This window comes from Macaca fascicularis, chromosome 8 (assembly GCF_037993035.2).
Source record: "Macaca fascicularis isolate 582-1 chromosome 8, T2T-MFA8v1.1".
Taxonomy (NCBI): Eukaryota; Metazoa; Chordata; class Mammalia; order Primates; family Cercopithecidae; genus Macaca; species Macaca fascicularis.
In genome coordinates, this window is record NC_088382.1 from 122390843 (window position 1) to 122418598 (window position 27756).

General features: G+C 34.4%; 1 protein-coding gene across 5 annotated transcripts in view; it reads right to left on the reverse strand.

Moving 5' to 3' along the window:
• Positions 1–27756, reverse strand: part of CSMD3 (CUB and Sushi multiple domains 3) — a 1225248-nt gene that overhangs the window by 557972 nt on the left and 639520 nt on the right. For all 5 annotated transcript variants that reach the window (XM_045398613.2, XM_045398612.2, XM_045398610.2 and 2 more), the window contains one exon: positions 15679–15791. In XM_045398613.2, coding sequence (XP_045254548.2) covers positions 15679–15791 — 113 coding nt within the window. The remainder of the gene's footprint in view (positions 1–15678; positions 15792–27756) is intronic.

Below are 27756 nucleotides of genomic sequence, written 5' to 3' on the forward strand. Positions count from 1 at the left end.
TCAACAGATGAAGGGATAAAAAAACTGTGCTGCATATACATAATGGATTATTATTCAGCCAGAGAAAAGGATGAGATCCTGTCATTTGGAACAACATGGATGGAACTGGAGGACACTATGTAAAGTTAAATAAGCCAGGCACAGAAAGATAAACTTCATACATTCTCACTCATTTGTAAAAGCTAAAATTGAACAGTTGAACTCATGGAGATAGAGAGTAGAATGGTCATTACCAGAGGCTGGGAATGGAAGTGGGGTGGTCAGGAGAGGGGGTATGTGGTAGTGACTGGATACAAAAATACAGTCAGATTGAATGAATAAGATCTTGTATTTAATAGCAGAATAGTGACTATAGTGAAAAATAATTTAATGTGCATTTTAAAATAATTAAAAGTTTTATTGGAATGTTTGTTAACACAAAGACATGACAAATGTTTGAAGTGATGGATACCCCATTTACCCTGATACACTTATTATACATGGTAGGCCTGTATCAAAATATCTCATTTACCCATAAATTTATATTTCTACTATGTACCCATAAAAATGAAAAATTAAATTTTTGTTTTAAAAAAGTCTCTTTCAGCGCCAGTGTTCTATTATTCCCCTACTTTAATTAATACTGGTCCTTGTCTTCAGGGGAAAATTGGGAAATCTGCATACATGAAAAGGGAGGAGTGTTCTTTTGCCTCCATTAGAGAAATGGACATCTTTTGTCATCATAGCCATATACATGCCTTTTGCACCAAATCATGGCATGTTCTTTCCTGTCTTTCAGCTTTATCTAATACTACTCCTAAAACCACTCTCTCTCCATTCCCACCAGGCATCCTAGAACTCTCTCAGCTCCAATGGAACCACTTGCACACATTGGTTATGCTGCCCCACTTCCCACCTCCTACTTAGCCTCAGGTCTCATTCAAAGTTCACCGCCTCCGGAAAGCTTTCCTTGAAGGCTGCATTAGCTGTCTTATTATAGTCTCCAAAAAGCACATTTTGTTTTTCATTTTTAGTATTAATCACACTTAAAATTATTTTTAAGTATCAGTCTTTGTCCCACTAAACTGAAAATAATGACTAAGTCTTTTATATTTCACAGTGTACCCTATCCCCTTCATAATGCCTGGCACATAGTGAAAACTCTATAAATATTTTTAAGTTGACATAACTTTTAATATTCTACCACTCATTCTAATTCTTGGCATGTAGAAACAAAAGGCTTAGCTCTCACAGCAGGTTGGGATAAACAAAATTAAGTTGGACATTTTAGAAGCAGTTGTTTTCTGAAAGAACTTGGTATATTGAATGTAAAATAAAATAAAATAAAATAAACCTCTAAGTTAATAAAGAGCAAGAACAAACAGAATAAACCTTACTCAAATATAAACATTTTCATGAGTCATGCTTAAAAGCCCTCTTTATTCTGAGAGGCAGATTGAAATGTTATCATAAAATTCCCACACAAAATATCACATGTGACTTGGTAATATTTCCTAGGCAAAAGAAATTGCATCTTACAGACTCCAGGATTTTTTTAAATAAAAATTATATAAAGAGACATTTCAAAAGATACCAAAAATGTAAAAACCCAAAAATCTTTCTCGGCTCAGTGCTAAGAGACCATCAACATACAATAAGGTATCAAATTTGTGAAGTAAGTTTTGGGAGACAGATTGTCTAAGAAATCATACAAAGAACATCTGCCCCACTAGGTATCTCAGTTTACTACAATGAATCAATATTGAGTGCAATATTTTTGGATAGCACAATAAATATATCAATATCAAATTTAATAAAAGTATGCTAGAACTCAAAGAAAATGCAGAGATTACTTAACCTCAGCTTCTTGTTTTAGGATATGGAAACTGTCCTTGCAGCAAATATTAAATCAGCAATGCATATGGAATACTACAGAGAAAAACAATTATTTAAATAAATGAGCTTGGACTCCGATTCAATCTAATTGTATGAACATTGAAATATATCTGTGTAACATGCTTATATTATGTTAGTATATGACAGATAATTCAGTTCCTAAGAAACTAGAAATTTCAGTTTTACTTTTCACTTAAGTAAACAAAGTTTTTATTATTGACAGAATGTTCTTTTAAATAAATGTCAAATCATAATTTTAGCATGTTCTATAGATGACTTTGATCCCACCAAATTGAATTTTACTTGTGTTAAAGGATAGAATATGGGGAAAATAGGAAATATTTGTAAAATAAAAAAAGATATAACTATGCCTTACATAATTTTATTTTACCAAATTGATTTTGCACCACTAGAAAACTAAAGAATGCATGGGAATATTGGGGAACCACAAACTTCAAACAGTCCTGACAGATATTTATTATTCATTCATTACTTATTTTCTGCTTTAATACATTTTTTTATTATTAAAAGTTAAGAACTAACTTTTAATAGTACAGTAATTCTTTAATATTAAAATTCATTTGGGTTTTACATTAACTGATCTCTTTTACGGATGACAGATTGATATATTTATTTATTGTGGTAAGTGCTATGGGGTAGCAATGATGTATAGTATGGAATCTCTGTTTATATGTGCTGACTAAATAAACAAATAAATATACATAAAAATGACTCTTGCCAGATATCATCATTTCATTTATCCACTATACAAATATATGGTGAAAACATTTTTTAAAACCGACTCTCATCAGGAATATAGCAAAGGTAGGCTAGAAATAACTAAGATCAGAGCAGAACTGAAGGAGATAGAGACACAAAAAACCCTCCAAAAAATCAATGAATCCAGGAGTTGGTTTTTTGAAAAGATCAACAAAATTGACAGACCGCTAGCCAGACTAATAAAGAAGAAAAGAGAGAAGAATCAAATCGACGCAATTAAAAATGATAAAGGGGATATCACCACCGACCCCACAGAAATACAAACTACCATCAGAGAATACTATAAACACCTCTACGCAAATAAACTGGAAAATCTAGAAGAAATGGATAATTTCCTGGACACTTACACTCTTCCAAGACTAAACCAGGAAGAAGTTGAATCCCTGAATAGACCAATAGCAGGCTCTGAAATTGAGGCAATAATTAATAGCCTACCAACCAAAAAAAGTCCAGGACCAGATGGATTCACAGCTGAATTCTACCAGAGGTACAAGGAGGAGTTGGTACCATTCCTTCTGAAACTATTCCAATCAATAGAAAAAGAGGGAATCCTCCCTAACTCATTTTATGAGGCCAACATCATCCTGATACCAAAGCCTGGCAGAGATACAACAAAAAAAGAGAATTTTAGACCAATATCCCTGATGAACATCGATGCAAAAATCCTCAATAAAATACTGGCAAACCGGATTCAGCAACACATCAAAAAGCTTATCCACCATGATCAAGTGGGCTTCATCCCTGGGATGCAAGGCTGGTTCAACATTTGCAAATCAATAAACATAATCCAGCATATAAACAGAACCAAAGACAAGAACCACATGATTATCTCAATAGATGCAGAAAAGGCTTTTGACAAAATTCAACAGCCCTTCATGCTAAAAACGCTCAAGAAATTCGGTATTGATGGAACGTACCTCAAAATAATAACAGCTATTTATGACAAAGCCACAGCCAATATCATACTGAATGGGCAAAAACTGGAAAAATTCCCTTTGAAAACTGGCACAAGACAGGGATGCCCTCTCTCACCAGTCCTATTCAACATAGTGTTGGAAGTTCTGGCTAGGGCAATTAGGCAAGAGAAAGAAATCAAGGGTATTCAGTTAGGAAAAGAAGAAGTCAAACTGTCCCTGTTTGCAGATGACACGATTGTATATTTAGAAAACCCCATTGTCTCAGCCCAAAATCTCCTTAAGCTGATAAGCAACTTCAGCAAAGTCTCAGGATACAAAATTAATGTGCAAAAATCACAAGCATTCTTATACACCAGTAACAGACAAACAGAGAGCCAAATCAGGAATGAACTTCCATTCACAATTGCTTCAAAGAGAATAAAATACCTAGGAATCCAACTTACAAGGGATGTAAAGGACCTCTTCAAGGAGAACTACAAACCACTGCTCAGTGAAATCAAAGAGGACACAAACAAATGGAAGAACATACCATGCTCATGGATAGGAAGAATCAATATCGTGAAAATGGCCATACTGCCCAAGGTAATTTATAGATTCAATGCCATCCCCATCAAGCTCCCAATGAGTTTCTTCACAGAATTGGAAAAAACTGCTTTAAAGTTCATATGGAACCAAAAAAGAGCCCGCATCTCCAAGACAATCCTAAGTCAAAAGAACAAAGCTGGAGGCATCACGCTACCTGACTTCAAACTATACTACAAGGCTACAGTAACCAAAACAGCATGGTACTGGTACCAAAACAGAGATATAGACCAATGGAACAGAACAGAGTCCTCAGAAATAATACCACACATCTACAGCCATCTGATCTTTGACAAACCTGAGAGAAACAAGAAATGGGGAAAGGATTCCCTATTTAATAAATGGTGCTGGGAAAATTGGCTAGCCATAAGTAGAAAGCTGAAACTGGATCCTTTCCTTACTCCTTATACGAAAATTAATTCAAGATGGATTAGAGACTTAAATGTTAGACCTAATACCATAAAAATCCTAGAGGAAAACCTAGGTAGTACCATTCAGGACATAGGCATGGGCAAAGACTTCATGTCTAAAACACCAAAAGCAACGGCAGCAAAAGCCAAAATTGACAAATGGGATCTCATTAAATTAAAGAGCTTCTGCACAGCAAAAGAAACTACCATCAGAGTGAACAGGCAACCTACAGAATGGGAGAAAATTTTTGCAATCTACTCATCTGACAAAGGGCTAATATCCAGAACCTACAAAGAACTCAAACAAATTTACAAGAAAAAAACAAACAACCCCATCAAAAAGTGGGCAAAGTATATGAACAGACATTTCTCAAAAGAAGACATTCATACAGCCAACAGACACATGAAAAAATGCTCATCATCACTGGCCATCAGAGAAATGCAAATCAAAACCACAATGAGATACCATCTCACACCAGTTAGAATGGCGATCATTAAAAAGTCAGGAAACAACAGGTGCTGGAGAGGATGTGGAGAAATAGGAACACTTTTACACTGTTGGTGGGATTGTAAACTAGTTCAACCATTATGGAAAACAGTATGGCGATTCCTCAAGGATCTAGAACTAGATGTACCATATGACCCAGCCATCCCATTACTGGGTATATACCCAAAGGATTATAAATTATGCTGCTATAAAGACACATGCACTCGTATGTTTATTGCAGCACTATTCACAATAGCAAAGACTTGGAATTAACCCAAATGTCCATCAGTGACAGATTGGATTAAGAAAATGTGGCACATATACACCATGGAATACTATGCAGCCATCAAAAAGGATGAGTTTGTGTCCTTTGTAGGGACATGGATGCAGCTGGAAACCATCATTCTTAGCAAACTATCACAAGAACAGAAAACCAAACACAGCATGTTCTCACTCATAGGTGGGAACTGAACAATGAGATCACTTGGACTCAGGAAGGGGAACATCACACACAGGGGCCTATCATGGGGAGGGGGGAGGGGGGAGGGATTGCATTGGGAGTTATACCTGATGTAAATGATGAGTTGATGGGTGCAGCACACCAACATGGCACAAGTATACATATGTAACAAACCTGCACGTTATGCACATGTACCCTACAACTTAAAGTACAATAATAAATAAATTTAAAAAAAAAAAAAATAAAGAGAGAGAGAAAAAAAAAAAGGAATATAGCAAAGGTAAATCTTGGGATTCTACAAATGGTAGGATTTTTTGAGAAATACTCTAATTAATTAAGTTTTGGAAAACAGCAAATAAATGGATCAAAAGTGGAAAAAATCATATATACGGAGAAAAAGAAAGATGTTCACAGTTTTAAAAAAAATCAGTTCCTCACAAAAGAGCAAGTCAGATATTTCTTAGGCATGTGCCACCAGGATTAAGTGCTTGATTGTAATTAATTTTCACTTTGCATGACTTTGCATAAGCCTGAGTATTTTAAAGGAAAATGGAAAAATGAATGCAATTTTCAGCCCTTTCTTTGGTGCTTGGATATAAATTTTCCCTATCATAATCTCTATTATAACTTTGACATTCTTGTTTGTAATGGATATAACCTACTGAGAAAAAAAAGAACAAACCTTCAACTCTGCAGAGTATAACCACTTCAACATTTAAAAAATGAATTGTGAGAATATTTTCTTCTCTTCTACTTACTCATTTTGAATGAAACAATTGTTCTTGCATTTTTAATTGTTGAAAATATTCTGCTTATAATCTTTTTCTTGCTCTCTCAAAATAGCAATACCATTGAAATAATACAGCTTACACTAGTGTTTAGTTTGAAACCATAATTGGTAATATTAACACATTTGTTTATAGGTTCATTGAGATATGATGAACAATAAACCACTCATATTTAAAGTATACAGTTTGATAAATTTTCACACATATATGCATTGGTGAAACCATCACCACTGATAAGATAATTAACATTAAGCCCAGGCATGGTGGTTCACGCCTGTAACCTCAGGTCTTCGGGAAGCTGAGGTTGGCAGATCGCTTGAGCCCAGGAGTTTGAGACCAGCCTGGGCAATGTGGCAAAACTCCATCTCTATAAAAAATACAAAAATTAGCCAGGCATGGTGGCACATGCCTGTAGTCCCAGCTACTCGGGAGGCTGAGGTAGGAGGATTACTTGAGGATCACTTGAGAGAGTGCAGTGAGCTGAGATTGTGCCACTGCACTCCAACCTGGGTGACAGAGGCATATCCTGTGGGGGAGGGGGAGAAGAAAAGGAACTAATGTGTCTATCACCCAGTAAAGGTTTCTCCAGCCTGTTGCTAATCCATCCCTTCCTTCATCCAAGTACCCAGAAAACATAATCTGCTTCCAGTCACTATAGATTTTGCTAGCATTTTCTAGAATTTTAAATAAATAATATCATTCTCTTTTTCACCTGGCTTATTTTACTCAGCATATTGATACTGATTTTCATTCATGTTGCATGTGTTAAAAAGCATTTTCTCCTTTATTGATGAGTAGTATTCTATTGTGTAGACATACCCAATTTTTGTTATATACTCACCTATAAATGGACATTTGGATTGTTTCCAGTTTGTAGAAATTTTAAAAAATCTACTATGTATATTCTTATACAAGTCTTTACACAGACAATTGATTTCATTTCTCTTGGGAAAATGTCTAAGAGTAAAATGGCTGGGTTGTGAGGTAGACATATGTTCAAGAAATTGCCAAGCTGTTTTCCAAAATGGTTATACCATTTTTATCTTCCTTCTAACAGTGTATGAGAGTTCCAGTTATTCTGCTTCCTTGCCAAGCCAACATTTTTTAATCTTCACCACTCTAGTGAGTATGTAGTAGTATCTCTTTGTAGTTGTAATTTACATTATCTTAATAACAATGATGGTGGACATTTTTTTCATACACTTTCTAGACATCTGTATCTCTTCTTTGTGAAGTGTTTCATTATCTCTTTTACCCGTTTTAAATTGGTTTGTTTGCTTTATTCTGAATACAGATCCTTTATTAAGTATGTTTCTGCAAATAATTCTTATCCAGCCTGTGGTTTGCAATTCATTTTCTTAACAGTGCCTTTTGATGATCAAATACTTTTAATTTTGATGAAGTCCAATTTATCATTTTTTAAAATATCTTAGTTTTCTCCTTTCCTATTATAAAATTCCATAGCCTGAGCAGCTTATGTGACAGAAATTTATTTCTCACAATCTGGAGGCTGCAAATTCCAAGATCAGGGTGCCAGAATAGTTGGGTTCTGGTGAGGGCTCTTTTTCTGGCTTGCAGATGGTTCGTTTCTAGCTGTATCCACATATGGTGAAGAGAGGGAGAGTGGTCCCTGGTTCCTGTAAAGGCACTAATGTCATCATGAGGGACTCATTCTTATGATCTCATCTAAACCTAATTCTCTCCCAAAGACATCATCTCCAGACACCATCACATATGGGGGTTAGAGGTTCAACATATAAATTTGGAGGAATATAAATATTCAGCTCATAACAGATAGTATACTTTTGGTCCCCTAAGATAACTTTTCCTAAACTAAGGTAACTAAGCTTTTCTTCTATGTTTTATTTCAAAAGTTGTGTAGTTTTACCTCTTAAACTTAGGTCTATAATACATTTACAAGTTGATTGTTATATACTGCATGAGGTAACAGTTAATTTTTTTTGAATGTGGTTATACACTGTTTCAGCATCATTTAAATGAACAATATCTTTTCTGATTCAAATCTCTACCATCTCTGTTGAAAATCAATTGACCATAATATGTGGGTCTATTTCTGAACTATTCATAACAAAAATCTTAAGGGTGAAAAAATCATTTAAAACATTTATAGAAAGTTTACAGAAAACATTTACTACACAATATGATCTGAGCGACGAGAAACAATTGTTTCTTTCTGTCATTATTAATCATGTAAGAACAAAGGAATTCATGCTACTTCCAAAACACCGCAATTTTTCTCATGATTTGAGAACAAAACTGAATGGGAGTACAACTTAGTGTGTGTATGTAAATATATAAACATATATTTATATTGTTAATATATTAACTAATATATTAATTTAATATATTAAAATGTTTATTTATATATTATATAAATATTATACATAAATATATAATATATAAAATGGCATTAAGACACAGGTGCTAAGATAAAGAAAGAAATTTGCTCATGATGAATATATACTTGTAGCAGAAGGTAATTCTCATATTTCTATGTTTCCTTTCCTGAAAAAAAAGAGCATAGTGAACATTAATTAACTCACATATAACTGTTCCTTCCTGTGGGTACACACTTTTTCTTGGGCCCATCTGCACTGTATTTCCATATTAACACATTTTTTAAAATAAAGAAAGAAATAGATCTGAAAGCATTGAACTGTAATATAGACTATTTCTTCTTACTGTTGTTAAAAGAAAAATCTTCAGCAAATTAAAATTAACAGAGTTTAATTGAGCAAAGAATGATTCGCAAATCAGGAAGCTCCCAAAACAAAACAAAACCAAAAAAAAAAAAAAAAAACGGTTTGCAGAGACTTCAGCACTCCTGCATAGTCAAAGATTTATGGATAGAAAAAGGAAAGTGATGTACAGAAAATGGAAGTGAGAGACAGAAACAGTTGGATTGGTTACAGCTTGGCTGTAACAAAACCTTATTTGAACATGGTTTGAACAGTTGGCTGCCTTTGACTGGCCAGAACTCAGTGATTGGTAAAAGAATAAGTCACATCCTGTTTACACATTCAGGTAAGTTATGGTTCACTGTGCATGGAGAAACCTTTAAGCTGAACTTAAAATATGTATAAAGAGGAAGCTTTAGACTAAACTTAACACTGTGTTGAAATAATTAAACAAAGAGATAATAAGTGTGTTTATCAGAGTGCATTTAATTGAGAGGCTAATTTAGTGACAGAAACTGAACTCACCATGTCTTAAAAAATGAGAAGTTTATAGCCTCACACAATTGAAAGACCAAGGTCTAGTGTTCCTTTCAAGAACTGCTAAATTTAGGAGTTCCAATTATGTCCACAATGCTATGTTATTGCTTCTATTCATTGGTTCTGCCATGCCTCTATCAGCAAGTTATTAACATTTAAAAAAAAGTTATACCAGTATCACCAAGTGAAATCACCTTTAGAATTTACCACCTTAGAAAAAATATTTTCTTTCACCTAGAAACTATATCAATTGTCCCAGATGCTTTACTGATAACCTTTTTATTCTTTTTTTTTTTTTTTTTTGAGACACAGTCTCATTCTATAGCCCAGGTTAGAGGGCAGTGGCACAGTCTCGGCTCACTGCATCTTCCACCTTCCAAGTTCAAGCAATTCTCCTGCCTCAGTCTCCTGAGTAGTTGGGATCACAGGCACGCACCACCATGCCCTGCTAATTTTTGTATTGTTAGTAGAGACAGGGTTTCACCATGTTGGCTAGGCTGGTCTCAAACTCCTGACCTCAGATGATCCAGCCCCCTTGGCCTCCCAAAGTGCTGGGATTACAGGTGTGAGCCACCGCATCCAGCCTGGAGTGATAACCTTTCAAAGGGAATTCTGATTAGTTTGGCCCAAACCTGTAGAGCTGTACAGAATTAGGAGAAATAAGGTTTATCAGAGCCTGGAGAAGTTCAGTCACTAGTACAGAAAGACTTGCCAGGCAGGGATAAAAGCAGACACAAAGAGAGAAAGAGAAAAAATTAACCCCCTTGAAATTAATATACACATAAGTAAAATATCAGTATACTATATCTTTATTATTTTTTCAAAGAAACTTTTGTGAAAAAAGAAAAGGTACGTGAAATGCGCATATATTTGAAAATTCTTGTGTACGACCTGGAAATTTTTCTAATAAAATATAAATGACCAGCATTAATTGAAGAAGAGATCTGAAGAGATTTATAGTCAAAGGAACAAAAATTAAATTTGCTAAATATTTACCTTTAAGTAAAAATGTCCAGATACTTTTATGGCTACGGTCTTTCTTACTCTAAAAATCATGTAAATTTTATGATTGTTATTCATACTATTCCAAGGCTTTGACAAATTTCCTGACTCATTCTGTAATACTACCATATTCTAAAACCCAAATTTTATAAAACCAACACAAAAAGAAACTCTAATTCAAATTCACAAATATAATTATTTTAGTCAAATCGTTAGCAAATTGATCCCAGGGTATACTAGGGGATTGGTCATCATGTTCAAGAAGGTTTTATTACAGAAATGAAACTTTGTCCGAGTATTAGAAAAAACTATGAATACAGTTAAAGGAGAGACATAATTAAATACATGATTGTGTCAATGGATACAGAAAAAATGTTTGACTAGAAGTTAGATGAAATGTATTTGAACTCCCTGAAATTGGTAAAGATTCTTTCCACATACCCTTGTCAAATTTATTAAATGTTCAAATATAAAGTCGTTGCCATCCAAAGAAGAATAAGACAGAAACACTAGCTCTCATCGCTATTATTTAATGGAATTTTGAGGGTTCCAATCTCCTACAACAGGCCTCTGGCAAAAATTGTAACATTGAGGATGAAGACAAATATGCTGAGGAAGGTAGAGGGAATTCAAGAATGCGCCTGAGTCTCAGATAAAAGTAACATTGGCGCATACCCTCTAGGCATGTCATGTGGTGATAGTAAACACATATTTGCTTAAGCCACTATTAGTTGGGTTTTCTGTAATGTGCCAATACATGTCCTCCTAATTATTACAATGCCTAATCATGAAATAATTAAAATTAATGAAGCATTAAATCCTGTGGCCAATACCACACAGATGTACAGAAATCAACAATGTTTCTTTGTAATAGTAATAATCAGTTAGCATTCCTAAATAATCCAAGTCTTAAGAAATATCAAGTAATTATATGAAAATAAAAACTTGCAGACATCTCCTATGTGAAATCAGATGGTTTTTATCTGTGTGTGTGGTTGTGCAGGTGCATGTGCATGCATATGTTTTATTTTGATGTATACCTAATGAGCTAAGGGGAGCTCAGTAATTTAACTCAATCTTTTGGTGTCCCGCTGCTCTTCACACTGATTAGGGTTTCCAGCTTTTCCTAAAAACCCCTCAAAATCACTTAGGATATAATATTGCATAATGGAAAAAAGAATGAAGTCAATAAACTCAGGTTGCAACTATACTCTGCAATATGATTATGATTAACCTATTCATGTTCATTCATTTATTCACGCATCCCACAAATATTTGTTGTTTGCTTTCTATATGTCAGGTATCATGCTAGATTCTGAGAATACAGCAATAAACAAAGCAGAACAAACTTCTTATCATCATGGTGCTTAAATCCTCTTCAGTTTTCTCATCTGTAAAAATGAGTAGTATTTCTTACCTCTTACCCTTCTAATCAAATTTAATGAGTCAATGTAGGCAAAATATTGGAATATGCAAGGCTCTTCATAATTGTTAATTATTGCTCTAATGTTCCTTAACCTAAGACAAAGTTGAAAATAGATCTAAAAAGTTGCTCAGTGTTAATGGATGTTAATGTGTCTATTGAAAAGAACTCTCTTTTTTCTTGCATTCTGATTAATATGCATTTGAGAAAATGACAATATAAAAACGAGGAAACAAGCCTAATATTTCTAAGGGAAATGGGGCAAGGTGGACAGCTAGGTTATACTTGCTTTTCAGCAAGACATTTAGTTCACATCTTAAATCATTGTTTTGGCAAACAAAAAAAAGTCTCCTGTGAATCAGAATGGCCGTGACATTGTTACATCCATCTACAAGGATGTTACTGATTTTTAAAAGTTAGGAATACCATTAACTTCTCAAGAGTCCGGTGGCATTTTATTAACTTATGCTACGGTATACAGTAATCAGCACACTGTCATGAACAGAAACATGAAATTAATCCTAGTTGAATAAAAATTAACTAAATTTAGAATAAAGGACTGTTTTGTTGATTTGCAACATTTGTTGCCTTTTTATATTTTAAGATAGACATTGTCCAAACTCCATAGATAAAAGCATTCATAGTTCCACAGATTTAAAGCAGAAGTTCTAAACTTAATGACTACTTAATCAGGTAATTATGTACTATTTTACATTCATACATAAATTTTTGTTCCTCTGTCAATAGTATAGTCTTAGAACTGTCATTTTCAAAGTACGTTTTTTGGAGTCCTAGAATTCTTCCTACATTTGGAGGGAATGAGAAGCAATCAGATCAACTGAGGGTACCAAGTCTTCTTCCCATCCTTGTTCTACCAGTGAAGCCCAGCTTTTAATCTTTTCTCTATTATGAGTTTCTAACAGAAGACGTCATTTGAAATCATATTTTCTTTAAAATAGTTTCAAAAACACTCTCTTAATTAGCAAAACACAACTTAAGAATAAAAATATATCACAAAAGACAAAGACTAAATTTCATATTTTAGTTGCTATGTTTAAAATGTTAAAAACTTGAGACAAACTACTCAATAAATACATATATTTAATTTAGAGGAGATCTGCATTTAATGCTATCTCATGCAAAATCTACAGGTTACAAAAACAGAAGATATCTTTAGATCAATCTGGAAAAGTTTTTAGCAGGTGTACCATTTAGAACCAACACACTACTCAACAGAGAGCATGGTAATTATAAAAATTATTTTTAGTAGGCGAACTTGCTAAAACTATGTGCACATCAAAATTTGTAACTTCTCAACGTGAACCCTGCTTCAACTCTGAGCTCAGGTTTTAAATTATGGAGAATGCAAAAACATGATTTTCACAGTACAAAAAAAAATCCTGGTAAACTAAACTTTTGAGGACGAATTTTCCTTAGTATTACCTGATTTATATAGGCCAAATCATTTATTCAGTTTAATTGAACAAGTAATTATTAGCTACCTATGATGATGGCAGGGATATTGCTAGCATAAATACAAAGACAAGTAAGACATATTTTCTATTTAGTTATATAATACATCTGATTCATGGTTTACAAAATAGAGGAAGTGGTCTTCTGTGATGGGCAGAGTTAACGAAGTCTTCACAAAAGAGTGAATATTTGAACTTTGCTTTGAAGGATGAGTGAGGAGGTGGTAAGTTAAAATTAAAAACAGTGATTCACGTAAATTTACTGAATGTCCAAAGAAGCAAAGTTGTGAAACAACTTGCAGGGTTCAGAGACTTATGGGTATTCTGGTAAAATTAGAGTTTATGGAAAAAGAGAAAATCAGATGGAGAAAGCTGGAGGAAATGATGTATGGAGATTTTTGATTTTATCTCTAGGGATAAAAAATAGAGAATTTTGAGCATGAGAGTAATATGATCATCACTCTGATGCTGGAAGATTATCATTAGTAACGTGCAGCAGGTTGGACTGGAAGAGACATTTCCAGTCTAAGGAAAAGGAGGGAGAAAAATAAGGGCATTACTCATTTAGAATGTCCAGGGTTGGTTTCAAATAAGTCATCTTTGTGAATTTTTAAATTACTATTGTTGAAAACTGAGCAGAAAGAGGACAATATAATGTTTAATTGTGCTACTCTACAATGTACTTCCAGCTCTTGAATCGCAGCAGAGGGGAGAACTGTGTAAATATCAATAGAACTCCCTGCTGCTCCAACCTATTCACGAGTTTTAATAAATGTTTCTTGTTCAAGCATTGTCATTAATAATTAATACAGTTTCTAATGTTTAAATCACTATAGATTTTCTGACAGGTAACCTTCATAAGATGGAGAAAATAATGGAAACCACAGGAATATAAGAATGCCAGGTTTGCTTAGCCATTTAGAGGGAGAAGGGGAAGAAAAAGAAAAAAGATATATTTCAAGAAGTATGACTGGGTGAGTGGATCTGTACTCCAAATCAGCATTACACAATATTTCCTAGTAACAAACGTGCACATAGACCACCTGCAGGTAAAATACAAGTTGCCAGAAAAAAAAGACAGATAGTCATGTGTGACATAAGCCAATTGTTCTTTAAATTTTGTAACCTTGTTTTATTTACTGGGGATAGAGGTGGATTTTAAATTGAGGAGGAATATATTAAGACTATAATCAAGCTAATCTTTTTAATAAACTGGCATTTACATAGATTTCTTGAACTATTCAAATTAATATAGTACCAAATTTAGTCACAAGAAAAAAAAAAAAAAAAAAAAAACACAGAATGAATGTGTTCTGCCTCTCTGACAATATCATGCATTCATTTTCATGTGTCCAGAAACAAAAGCATGGCAGTGTTTGTAAGAGAAAACTCTGATTGAAAATTATTATTATGCAAGTAAAATAATTTTTCACAGTAATTAATTGGTAAGATAGAAAATACAAATTTTACCACAATAGTAATGATAAATTCAAGCAACATAACATTCTGATGGTCTCCTATATATTTTTGTTTTTAAAACATAGATTTTTAATTGAGTTTATTAGTACTTTTTTCAGTCAGAATTGCAAATTTGCATGTCTAATATGTACACTGTGTGTATGTATTGGTTTTAATCAAGGTCCAACATGTGTGGAGGGTATCTATGACCTCATAATGCTTGCATCTATTTCTGGTAAATGAAACTAGAACAAAATATTTTGTTACACACACATAGTTAATCACTGGTCTGTATCTCTACCAACACTGGGATGGGCAAAAGCAATTTCACAAATTTGTGATCTATGATTTATATGTTTGATAGATTACAAAAAAAAGATTTGTATATTGGAATATTTAGGGATTTCTGACCTTTACTGTTATATTTAAGTATTTAATAATTAGTAGAATCTTTGCCAGGAAAATTATTTAAAGTATATAAAATCCCATGTCTATTCTGGGGAAGGCTAGGAGTCTAGAGTGATTGAAACACAAGGATAGTATAATAAACTGGGAGAAAGATGAGGTATGCAAAATAGACACATTTTAAAGGAAAAACTAATTTTATTTAAAGATAAGTGTAATTAACATTTGTAGTTAAATTAAAGAGGAAATTATTTTTGTTGAAATGTGTTCTTCCGTGTGTTCTGCAAAACTTTTAATTTTGTAGATGCAATTAAACGTGAATTTAAAATATTTTCTGGTGGTATTAAGATAACATATTTCCTATAGTAGCAATTCATCATTACCTTTGTAGTTAACCTTGAAACCAACAGATCCAACACTTTCATCTGTTTGAAGGTGCAGCCACATTTGGCTACTCATGCTCACTATCAAGTCTGGTACAAAGCTTCCAGTCAGCCTAAAAAGAGATGCACAAAGAAGGAAGAAATGGGTTATTAAAACACCCTCTGCATACAAATTATAAGACAGATGTGTTTCTCAGTACTTTCTTTGCTAGAAAAAAAAGTCAGATAAACATACAGGAGGATGTAGAGTCCTACACAGTACTTCCTTTTGAACTGAAAAGAAAAAGAGGATTTATACAAATATTCAAGTATTTTTAACACCACAAATATATCTTAAACATTCCCAGTTTCACAGAACTTTGTTCTAGAGAAATATTGTTAAAATATTTCTGTGCAAAACAATAAAGTGAGCAAGAGTATAACCAAACCCTTTGCAATACTGATGTCGAATACACAAGCCTTAAAATATAGTACCTGCATTATAGGCTGTCCATGTCACATATGTTTTTCTGTAAATAGTTTTATTTAAAGACATATGTTGCTAATCTGATGCAGCATAACTGTATCCATTCATTACTAATCCTTCATTCAGTAATGCACAGTTTTGTAACCATAAGAAGGGAAATTACTTCATGTTTTTTTCTGTCATCAATGATGCTGTAGTTGCATATTTGAACTGAAGTCAAAGGTCATAAGAAGGATGAAAGCAAATGAGTAAATAAGACCTTAGGTTGGGGGGAAGTCTATCCAGAATAGGAAAGAGGATAAAATGGATTCACTGCAGAGTAAATGTCCACATTGATAAGGGATTCTAAATTACATACAGAAAGACAGATTTCCAAAGGAAGAAATTACTGAACGTTTGCCTTCTTTATTGCTAAAACCATGAGGATTGCTGGAAAATTACATCAGGAAAGTATAAAGTTTCCTTTCATTGTAAAAACCTAAGAGAGTATTTAGTCTCTTGTATAGTGGCTCTACTATGAATACACCAGTAGAGGGCAGTGTGATTGACCCTATCCTGGAAGTGACTATGGCAGCAAAATGCCCTGTGCGTAGTATTTATGAAAAAGTATTCCTCAAGGATTTCTTGACTCTCCTATCGTTTCTCTAATCATTTACAGAAAAACTTAGAGGAATTTGTCCCAGTAGGGGAATTTGTAAGTCATCAGCATGTTGATGGTTTGCTGGTAGACTCAGAAACTAAAGAGCAATACAAAACCAACACTTTGGCTTTGTTACAATTCCTCCTTCAAAAGGGCATAAGCCTTCAATAGACAAATTTTAAAATTGCCAAACTGAGATAAAATATTTGGAGCATCTGTTGATGCTGAAAGCCTTATGTAGGTGTCAGCCATTTTGTAGATAGAATGCTCTTCTACAAAAAAAAATTTGAAACATTTTTGGGACTAGTAGAATATTGTGGACAGTGAAATTCAGCTTTGGTAGAGTGGCCAAAACTCTAATGAAATAACTGCATAATAATTCCTCAGATCCTTTGATTTGGTCAGTAGAATTTGAAGAAGTGTTCAAATTAAAATTTGCTATAGTATAAGCTTTGGGAATTCCAAATTTTGCAGAATCTTTCCACTTGCTTTGTTAGGAAAATAAAGGGGCTACTTTTGGAATTTTAACTCAAAAGTTGGGATTACATGATACACTAATAACAAATTTCTCAGTTTCCTTGGAGGCAGTGACAATGTTGATGTCAAGATTCTGTGGCAGTAGCAGATAAACTTTTAAAAAGGCTCAAACCCTTACCTCCAGTCACTTATATGCATGTCCCCCATGCTGTGACAGCTATCTTGGAAGTGCAAAAAATCCAGAACGTGTGGGTATGCCATCAGACCAGTTAATAAGAAGCACTGATCCCAGTATTGTGCTTAGGAGATGCAATATCCTAAGTTGTATTACTCTTTTACCATATCCTGATCAAACAGATGACCATGATTGTATTATAGTGGTAAGATAAGTCACTAAGCTCTGATTAACCTATTTGATATTCTTGTCTGTAATGAGACTGAGAAAGGATGGGGCTTGGCTTCAGCTCACCTCTGCTAGAACATCCTTTCTTGCATTCCCCTGATAACAAACCCATACCACTACTTCACTGATACCATACTTGTTAATAGTCATACGAGGAAAATATAGATTCTATGTTCTTCTTCTGTGCTCTCATAATGGGTAACCATGCCTTTTGTTTAAATAATTCCAGAAAAATGGTCTTAGGAGATTCAAAATCAAGCCAAGTTTGCAGTTTCCCATCTTGGGAAGGAATGCTGCACTATCGATTTACAGTCCTGTTGCCACTGGCCAGACCACCATGTGGCCCATTGCTCAAGATAACCATCACAATCAGATACGCTGACCCATGTACCCTACCAGTTATGTGCTGTGCACAGAACAGCCTGTGTACCTTACCCCTGATATGAAGTCCCATGAGTTACCTAGTAAAGAAATTCCTTACTGGCTTTTTTTGGAGAGCCAGTTGGAGGACCCTTGTGACTCTGCTCTCTCCCTTGTGTTTAAGCACAAGCCCTGAAATAAATGCCTTGTCTGGGAAATCTGCTGAGCCTCATGTTAATTTCCATTACATAGGGAACCAAAGAGCCTGTGGTCTTTAGTAATAATGCCAATTTAATAATATTTACCGGTAGACATGTACTTGGGATAAAAATGGCCCAATTTAAGGTTTTGTATGCTATGGTGACCTCTTACACGACATTTTGGAAGCTTTGCCTAGAATTAAGCTGACACAAGCAGCACAGTTAATAGAAGTTACTAGAGTTGCAATACTTGATAGCTAGGTAGGAAGGTAGGAAGGTAGTTAGGTAGGTAGGTAGGAAATACATGTTTGGTGTCCGTCACATAGGTGAGCAAATTTGGAGAAATAGAAGCTTCTCGTCTTTGAGGGCAAGTAAAATATCTCATGGAAAACTGATAACTGATTTTTTTTTTTTTAGGAGGTATACAACTGTCCTATCAGATCAGTAATCATCTGTAGAGCTCACACAGAGCAGAATGACACAATTGTTTAATGCAACTATTATAAAGGAGGCTAAAAATATTTCACTGAACTATGAAAATTCCCTAATAAAGTAACCCCTATACCACAATTCTTATTTATTTGATTAATAATGTGTCATTGACATACTCATCTAAGTAAAATGGGGACTTTAAAGACCCTAGACTTTTACCATACTTACATAAAAATAAAATTATTCCAAAAATATTAAAGAGAAGAGCTATATGTCAGAATAATTATTTACAGTCTATTCTTAAGGTATATGTGGCAGTTTTCCCCAACCAGCTTTCCCAGAAACTAAATGGCAGTTGGATTTCACAGAATTAATGTCTACAAAAAGTAAGATATTTTGTCTAGTTATACTGTATATGATGTTTGGATGGTCTGAAGTCTTTCCATCTTTAAATGTGAATGCTCAAGCTGGGTAAAGTATCTTTTAATACCCATGATTTCCACTTTGGGGCTACAGAAGCATAATGAATCAGAGAGAGGAAGTCATCTTATTTTCACTGTCACCTAGTAATTATGCAATTATTTATAGATTCCTATAAGATGAATGGAACTCATTTGCTGAGATTTAGCAATATACTGGATTAAAATGGCCTAGAATTTTACTGTTACTAATTGTCAAAAATTAGAATGACCTCTGCAAACAAGCATGATATTTTTGCCTTTGAACTAATGATTGCCAGACCTATGAATTTCAGTCAGAAATCATATCCTGTGCCCAATTTAACTGAATTCTCTCTTAATCATGTTCATACTCCAAGGTACTTATCTCTTCCTTAGAATCCCTGAGACACAAAATCATAAGGACCTGGAAGGACCTGTTGAAAGAAATTTGCCACCCTATTGACCTGGAGATTTGATTTATCTGAAAGTGTTCCAGAGGTAAGATGAGCTGATCCTGTGCTAGAAGGATCAAGTGCTCTTGATGACCCACATGGCTAGCAAAGTGAAAGAAAATTTCACACAGATTCATGCTTGCCATGTGGAGCCAGCATCTCAGAAGAATTTGACAATAGTTCCTACAAAGGACTCAAAACAGATTTTCTAGACAAGTAATTTTGGCTCTGAACTCAACTGAAAGAAGAAATTCCAGGGAGCTTATGCTCATAGACTGCTTTGTTGTCCTATTCACAGTAACATTATTTCAATTACTTTAAGAACCACATTTTATTTAAAAAAATATGTTATGTGTTACACTACTTTTTCTTTGTGTGCTCCTGGTAATAGTTCCCACAGTCACTTATTTCCAAACAGCTCAGAATTGGACTCCCAGTGATCAAGATCTTAATGTTACACTCACCCTAACTAAACTTTAGAAAACTTTAGTTGACTTTCTTTCTGACTACAGGTTCCTGACCTCCCGTTTCTTAAAGAATTTAAGTTAAAAAACTTGCAATTATAAATTCATTCTTTGCCCCTTTGGATGTAAATATTCAACAAAGAATATCTTTCTTAAGAATCTCCAAGCCATTCCTTTGAAATGTAATCATTGAAGGAGATAGCACCTGTCTCCCAGTCTCTATGGGAGGATAGGAGCTTAACTTCAACAAGAAACAATTGAAACTCGGATGATCTATATACATTGACTAATCTCTCATCTAAAGCTTTCCAGTGATTTTCCACTAACTCACTCCACTGCTTAAAAACCCTCCCACCTTTTGGTTCCACAAAGTTGAGTTCAGTCTCTCTCCCCTACTGCAATAGTTTTGGAAAAAGTCTTTCTTGTTTAACTTGTCTGGTACAATTTTTCTTTTACACCAGAATAGGTATGACAGTCAACAGTCCAATTATTGGCAGAGTAAAAGTCAGACCATTTTCTCACTAATTTTTTAATAATCCCAAAGTAAAAGTAACTAATACGTGTCTAAATAGTTAATCCATAAATTTCAAACATATAGGCACACACACAATTTTTTTAACTGATTTAAACGGAAGGAAGATTTAGAATGAAAAACATCTAATTAACAGACAGACAAATCTGACATTTATAGGTAAGACTGCAAATGATAGGTCTAATATAAGTTAAGTAGCTTTGGGACACAAGTCTCTCCAGTCCAAATATCAATATATAAACAAAGGTAAATGTCTATTATTTGTAGAGATTTAATTGACTGTTATTATAATTAAATTATTGATTTGGGCTTATGTGAAACCTATAGACTAAATTTTTCCACAAGAATTGTAACAAAGTCATGTATATTAAATATTGGAAGTTCAATCTGTACCCTTAAGAGGTGCCTCAAAACGATACTAGAAAATGATTGTCTTTGTGTCTTCCATCTCCAAAAAAATTGGAAAAATAAAATAAATACTAAAAGTCACAGATTATCTTATAAATGTAATATTACTTAGGTTATTGATGAAAACTCAGAATAAGTTTTTTGGCCCTCCAAAAATATTTTATTTAAAAATTCAGGTATTTGGGTTCTAGGGTTAAGTTATACCTTAGGCTTGGTTTAGTAAGATGTCATGAAGATCTACAAAATAATATTCAAATAGCTAATTATTTGAAAGTATAAGCAATGTAGATATCACAACAGTTTATAAAATTAACGGATGATGGAGAATTTTTGTTCATGACTAATCAAGAATCTGCTTGATCTATTCACTATTGGTTCACTTAAATGATATATTTAAAGGTTATTCTTTCAAGGCTAATAATACAATACATTTTTAAATTAATTCTATTATATTTCTGAAAATTACCTTACTTTGTATTTTACATTGGATTTGCTATATATTTTGATAACTGCAAACTGTCCAGAGAAGAGTAGAAACAGCAATACAGATAATTACAGTGTTATAAAATCGTAACAAAAAATAAAATTTCTAAGTATAAACACAAATCTTTGAAAAAATGTAAACATTTTCTTGAAATTATAAAGGTAAGAGAACTCCCGGAACTCCACTTCTCTTTAGAAATTCCTAAAGACAACCTAAAGTTGTAAATGCTTTCTCTTTTTCTTTCAAATATGTGTAAATGTTTTAAAAGCTAAAGAAAACTCTTACAAGTTTTGCATTCCAAGATTGTCTTTCTTAGAGATCTTGGAGCCATCTTTTTGAAACATGAACAGCAAGGAAGATGGTATCCTGGCTTCCTGTTTCACTACTCAGTGAAAGTTAAAGCCTAGGCACTTGGCTCCATTATGTAACTTCTTGATTGTCATAAAGATAGAAGTGTATATTTTTCTTTTGATAAAGACAATTAACATGTGTGTAATGGATTATATCTGTCAAGCTGTATAAAAAGGGTGAGCTTTCTCTTCTTTGAAATCTCTACAGATTGCCTATGATGCAGATCACTATCTGGCTTAATTTTTATTTAACAGAAAAACTGTTTCACTCCTTTTTACATTTTGTGAAGCGGATTCTTTGGGTTGGTAGGTGATTTTATTTTCATTATATTTTCTCAATACTTGATGTCTCACTGAAAACCCTGCTCTTTGTATAAAACCTCAATGGCCAATTCTTCTCAGCTCCCTCTCAAAGACCTTGGTTTAGATTCAAATGGTAGAAACCTACCTGCTTTGGACAACTTTGTACTCAACCCTGACGGTAAAGGATGCTGTGGGCTGCAGAGGAAAGAGTCAAATCATTCTTGTAAGACTCTCAAATGAGTCTTTAAATAGCTGTGTTGCAGTAAGTAGTCAGACATCAGCAGGGCAGGAGAGGGAATTCCCCACACCAGGAATATTAGGTGATCATCAGGTGATGGCCAGGCAGTTATTAAACTATCTATCTAATTGTTGCAGTCAGCCGGAAGGAAAGGCAGTCTCTCAATAGATAGAAATACCTGAAACTGGTGATCAGTAGCTTCCTGATAAGATCTCAGGAGTTGGGTGAGTGGGCTTAAACATGTGTGCTAAGAGGTAAAACGCTGGAGTTTAACTGGTAACACTTGACTGGTAAGAGGAAAAATGCCTCAAGTACACATGCATACACTTCAGTAAACACACTGGGCATGTGGCCCATCCCAAGTGCTGGCAGGCCACTGTGCATGCAGAGAGCCCATCCCAAAGAAAACCTGGGGAGAAGAGATGCAACCCCCCTGGAAGCATGCCAACATATAAAACCCCAAGTCAAAGGTCAAACCACACACTTGAATCTCTCAAGTCACCTGCTTGGCCCTCTTCCAAATGTACTTTACTTCCTTTCATTCCTGCCTTTAAATTTTTTAATAAACTCACTTCTACTCTAAAATTTGCCTCAGTCTCTCACTCTGCTTTATGCTTCTCTGTTGAATTCTTTCTCCTGAGGAGGCAAGAATTGAGCTGCTGCTGTCTTGAACAGATTTGCTGCCATGAACAGTTGTACCAATATTTAATACATCTTTTTGAATGTATTATTTGTTAATTTAAAAAATGCTTCTGTAATACATGTTCATTTATAGGCTGAGTAACTTCAGTGTTCTTAGTTCATTCTAGTCTGCCTAGTCAGTCACTTCATGCTAAAATGAAAGAGGTAAAGTCCTAAATAGGTGCACTCAAAAATGTTTTTCAAGAATTGAAATAGTATATAAAATAAATAATATAATCTATTACATTTTTATTAGGCTTGTGCAGATGAAAGGCCTTAGCCCACTTCAAAAGTTCATTGAAAAATCAACTCACAATAAGGCAGATTAATAACAGAAAGTGTTGTAGAAAAAAACGAGTTCTTGTCACACGACCAGGAAAGATTGGGCTCATGGACACCTCTAAGTGTTAACGCCTAAGGTTCTTGCCTAGCCACGCCAAAGAACTGGTGTGGCGGCTGACCTGCGGCAAGTGAACCGAGAGAGAGAAAAAGCTGTAGGCTTTATTGAACAGAGTGAAAGTACAAAGCTTCCACAGCGTGGAAGGGGTCCCAAACAAACAGGTACCCACAGTTAGATTATGTGATTGCCTTTTTAACTCTTTAAGGTGGGAAGTACGTGGGGCAAGAAGATGTGTCCAGAGTGAGAAACAAAGGCAATTAACCATATGTGACATGTCTTAGATCTTGAGGAAAACCGGAATTGCAACTTAGGTTTTATCTACTTTATGACCTTGCAGCATGGCAAAAGAGATAGGCTCTTACAGGACTTTACAAAGTATGTTCACAAGAAATTGGAATTGGGAGGATAGACAAGTCCCACTGGTCACAGGAAAACAGGCAGTTAACATTCCTTTTAACTTTAGTTTTGGGGAAGGGGGAGGGGAGAGAGGGAGAGAGGGAGAGAAGGATATAGGAAAACTTACAGCAAAATGTTCACTGTTTATAGCTTTCTTGGGGAAGAAAACACATGCACAAATCCTGGTGTTAGGAATATTTTAAGCACATATTTTCAATGTTATCCATCCAGGACCGAAGTAAGTCCCGATGCAAGAAATGAGTGAGTTTCACAGCTTTCTGAGCCCCTACTCAACCCAGGAAGTCCACCTGGCCCCTCCTTTCATAAGGGTGAATAGAGGAATTTATTGGGCAAAAAGGAAAAAGAAAAAAACAAGTCTGCAAACTGAGATAGAATCCTGTGATTCTTCATCTCACCAACTGAATCCCAAATTGCCATCCAGGGACAGGAGAGGCCAGGCTCCACTCCCCAGCAAATGGTGCAAATGCCCCCATCCTCCCTGTGCACAAGCCAGTTGGAAATTCTTTGGGGGAACTTTCCCCTTATCTGCCTCTTGCACTTATCAAATAGGCATACACATTTATTTAACTGTGAGCACAAGGAGAATCAGAGTGATTGCCTGATGTTGCAGTGAGTTCCAGAAGTTTATATACCATCTTGAGGTTACAGAAATAATGGGGACTTGGATCCCGCCAAAACAGATTAGGGGAGGGAGAGAAGAGGAAACTGATTCAGGGGCAATAAATACTTACTAGGGAGAATGATTGAATAGAGGAATAGAAGTTAAAATAACTTGTAAATAGTTCTTTTTGGAATTTAAATGATCTTTGGAGATAAGTCATTGTATTGAAAAAGAGTCTGTTCAGGTGTGGTTACATTCTTGGTCTTCTCTCTTATAATGTTTAATGCAATAGCACAAGAACAATTGTTCTCCTTAGTGGGTCAGTCTTATCTTTATGTAGATCTAGGGAAAATTCTCTGCCAGCACTTGATCTCTAAGGGCCATTTAATTCAAAATGCTCATTATGACCTGCACTTACAGGCCTATAATCCCAGCACTTTGCGGGGCCAAGGCAAGTGGATCACCTGAAGTCAATTTGGGACCAGCCCGGCCAACATGGTGAAACAGCATCTCTACTAAAAATACAAAAATTAGCCGGGCATGGTGGCTCCTGCAATCCCAGCTACTAGGGGGCCTGAGGCAGAAGGATTGCTTGAACCTGGGAAGTGGAGGTTGCAGTGATCCGAGATCATACCACAGCTCAGAATGTGGGCCAATGCAGTGGAAGAATAATGTATTGTTTTTAAAATCGAAATATATATAGCATTACGGAATAATGGGACTATATAAATGTTAGTTCACTTAACTGAGTTGTCAATAATTGTTGTTTTAACTTTATTTAGGGACATAGGATTCAGAAGTTTTAATTTATTGGCTAATTAAAAAACTTAATATGTAGGATAATGTTTGCCATGGGTCTTATTACTTTTACAAATAGATTTCTATATTGAGTTTTATTTTTAGAAAATTGAATTTGAAGGCCAAATCTTTAGCATCCACATCTTTGTATTCAAAGATGGAATATGGATACTTCATTGTATATATTTAAGGCTCCAACCAAGTCTTGCTTATAACACTTAGTATTTGTAGGAAGAAATCCAGCTTATGCTTTTTACTATATTTTCCCCTAATTTCTTCTTCTACAACTACCTTTGAAATGCCTGCTGCAGTGTAAATATTCCTGAGGACAAAAGGAAACACAACTAAACATTATTTTAGTTCATTTTAAACAATTCAATGTATTCAAAAACGAATACACACATATATAAAACAAAAGCAAGCAACACAGAAGAAAACCCTCTTTTCAGGGAAATCATCAGTGTTTTAACATGAGACATACGTAGCAAAAATCACAATGAGGAAATAATGATGAACCATACAGAACAAATTATTCCTTACATTTAGTCATTTTTTGCCAATAATCAAAATGTCACAGAGATTATTTTCATATTGTGGTCTAAAGTAATTCTGCATTCCAAGAGCATATATTTATTATTGCCCTATAGCAGATGATACAGATAACTACATATGAAATCTCATCCACATGATGAGAAAACTACTCATCATGTTTGAGTGATTTTCCTGGAAGTGGTATCAATGAGTGCTAAAATCCCCAGGTGGGATTTTAGAGCTCTACAGCTCATGGCGTATCTACAGCTCATGACATATCTACAGCTCATGATTAATATTTGCAAAGACACCCCTTCTGTTGACATATCTCAGTAGGTATGTCTTGGAGTAGAATATTTTTTCTTCTTCCTTTAGAATTCATGTAAACACTGAACAATATTAACACAAGGTTCTCTGTAAGGCATTTGGGAAAATCTGAGATGAATAGAAGATAATTGTTGCCATCAAAGGATGAGTGTGTGTGTTTTTGAGTGTGCATGGTGAAGGAAGAAAGAGAGGGTGCAAGATAGAGGAAAAGGCAGTAAGAAGACATTTATTTTTCTTGTCTTAATAATTATAACATAAGGGGCTAAGAATTTGTCTGACTGGTCAATTCTCCAAGCCCTTTTTATACTGTGGCAATTAATCTCTAAAAATATCACTTTTTGCCATATTTAGTATATTCTCTTCTTTCATTAACACATGGTCTTTGTTGGTATTTGTTGAAGTGAAAAGCAAAGTTAGGAAAGTCTAACTCCCTGGATATAGGAGAATTTGTTCAAGGCAAATATCATGTTTACTAGTATGTTACCAAAAGGAGTAGGGCCTAGATTTTAAAAAAGAATGTTGTTGAATAGTTAAAGCAATAGTATGTATTTGACAAAATATAGGGCTCAATGAACTAAGAGCAATGATAGTCATCTATTTGCAAGTCTAATAGAAAACAGAACTATCTTTTCCATAAAGCTGGTAACAATATTGTTTATTAAAATACTATTAAGTTCAATAAATAAAATATTTATTTACAAATTATTATATTAACCCAGAAGTGTGTGTGTGTGTTTAAAATAAAAAGGAGAATAATTAGGAAAAAGTGTTTTTAGTCCATACTAACATATTTCTGAGAATGAGATTTGACATTGTACTAACTTATCCTGGAGAAATCAGAATTCCAAAGTGATAGAATGAACCAGGTTTGGATATCTAGACAAGCATTTTTTACCTTCTTTAAGATGTTTGCTCAATTAGAAGTCATCCAACATTAGTATATACCCACAAAATTTTCAGAGATGTCTTAATAGAAGATAATTTTTTAATCTTTTGTGTTGCATGTTTTCATGCAGTTCTTATAGTGTTACCATGAATCTAATGAATCTAATAGTGACACATGCAAAAGAAAATGCAGAAAAATGAAAGATTATCATATATCTGGTAGAATTAATGTCTAACCCTCTTAGTCTGCTGTATACAGATGAAAAGGGTAGACAAATAATCAACATCTCCTGGAGAGCTAGAAGTAATCTCAAAGCCAGTAATTGCACTACCATCACTGTTAGATCTCTCCAATAAATTATATACATTTCCACTATCAGATGAATTTCTACATAAGAGTAAAAATAGCACACGAGAAAGAATCTGTGAAAAAAATTAAAATTCTTTTGATATCCTGTAAAATATTAAAGTATTATTATTCAAATCCTTTATCTGAATTATTACCAAATGTCAAGTTCATATTTTGATCTCTATTGACTTTTGTCACTAGACGACTCTGAAGTTGCCAAGAATAAATGCTATTTCAAACTTTGGGAAAAAACATCCTCCAGGTAACTCTATTGGTGTGACAATGAACACAGAGATAGTGATAATAGAGATAAACAGAGAGAGAGAGAGAAAAGATAAAATGGGCCGTAGATATGGCACAACAAATGACAGATGCAATCAATCTCTGAATTGTGAGTTTAAATTTGCAGTTTAAATTTTCATCATTTTAGAAATTTTTAT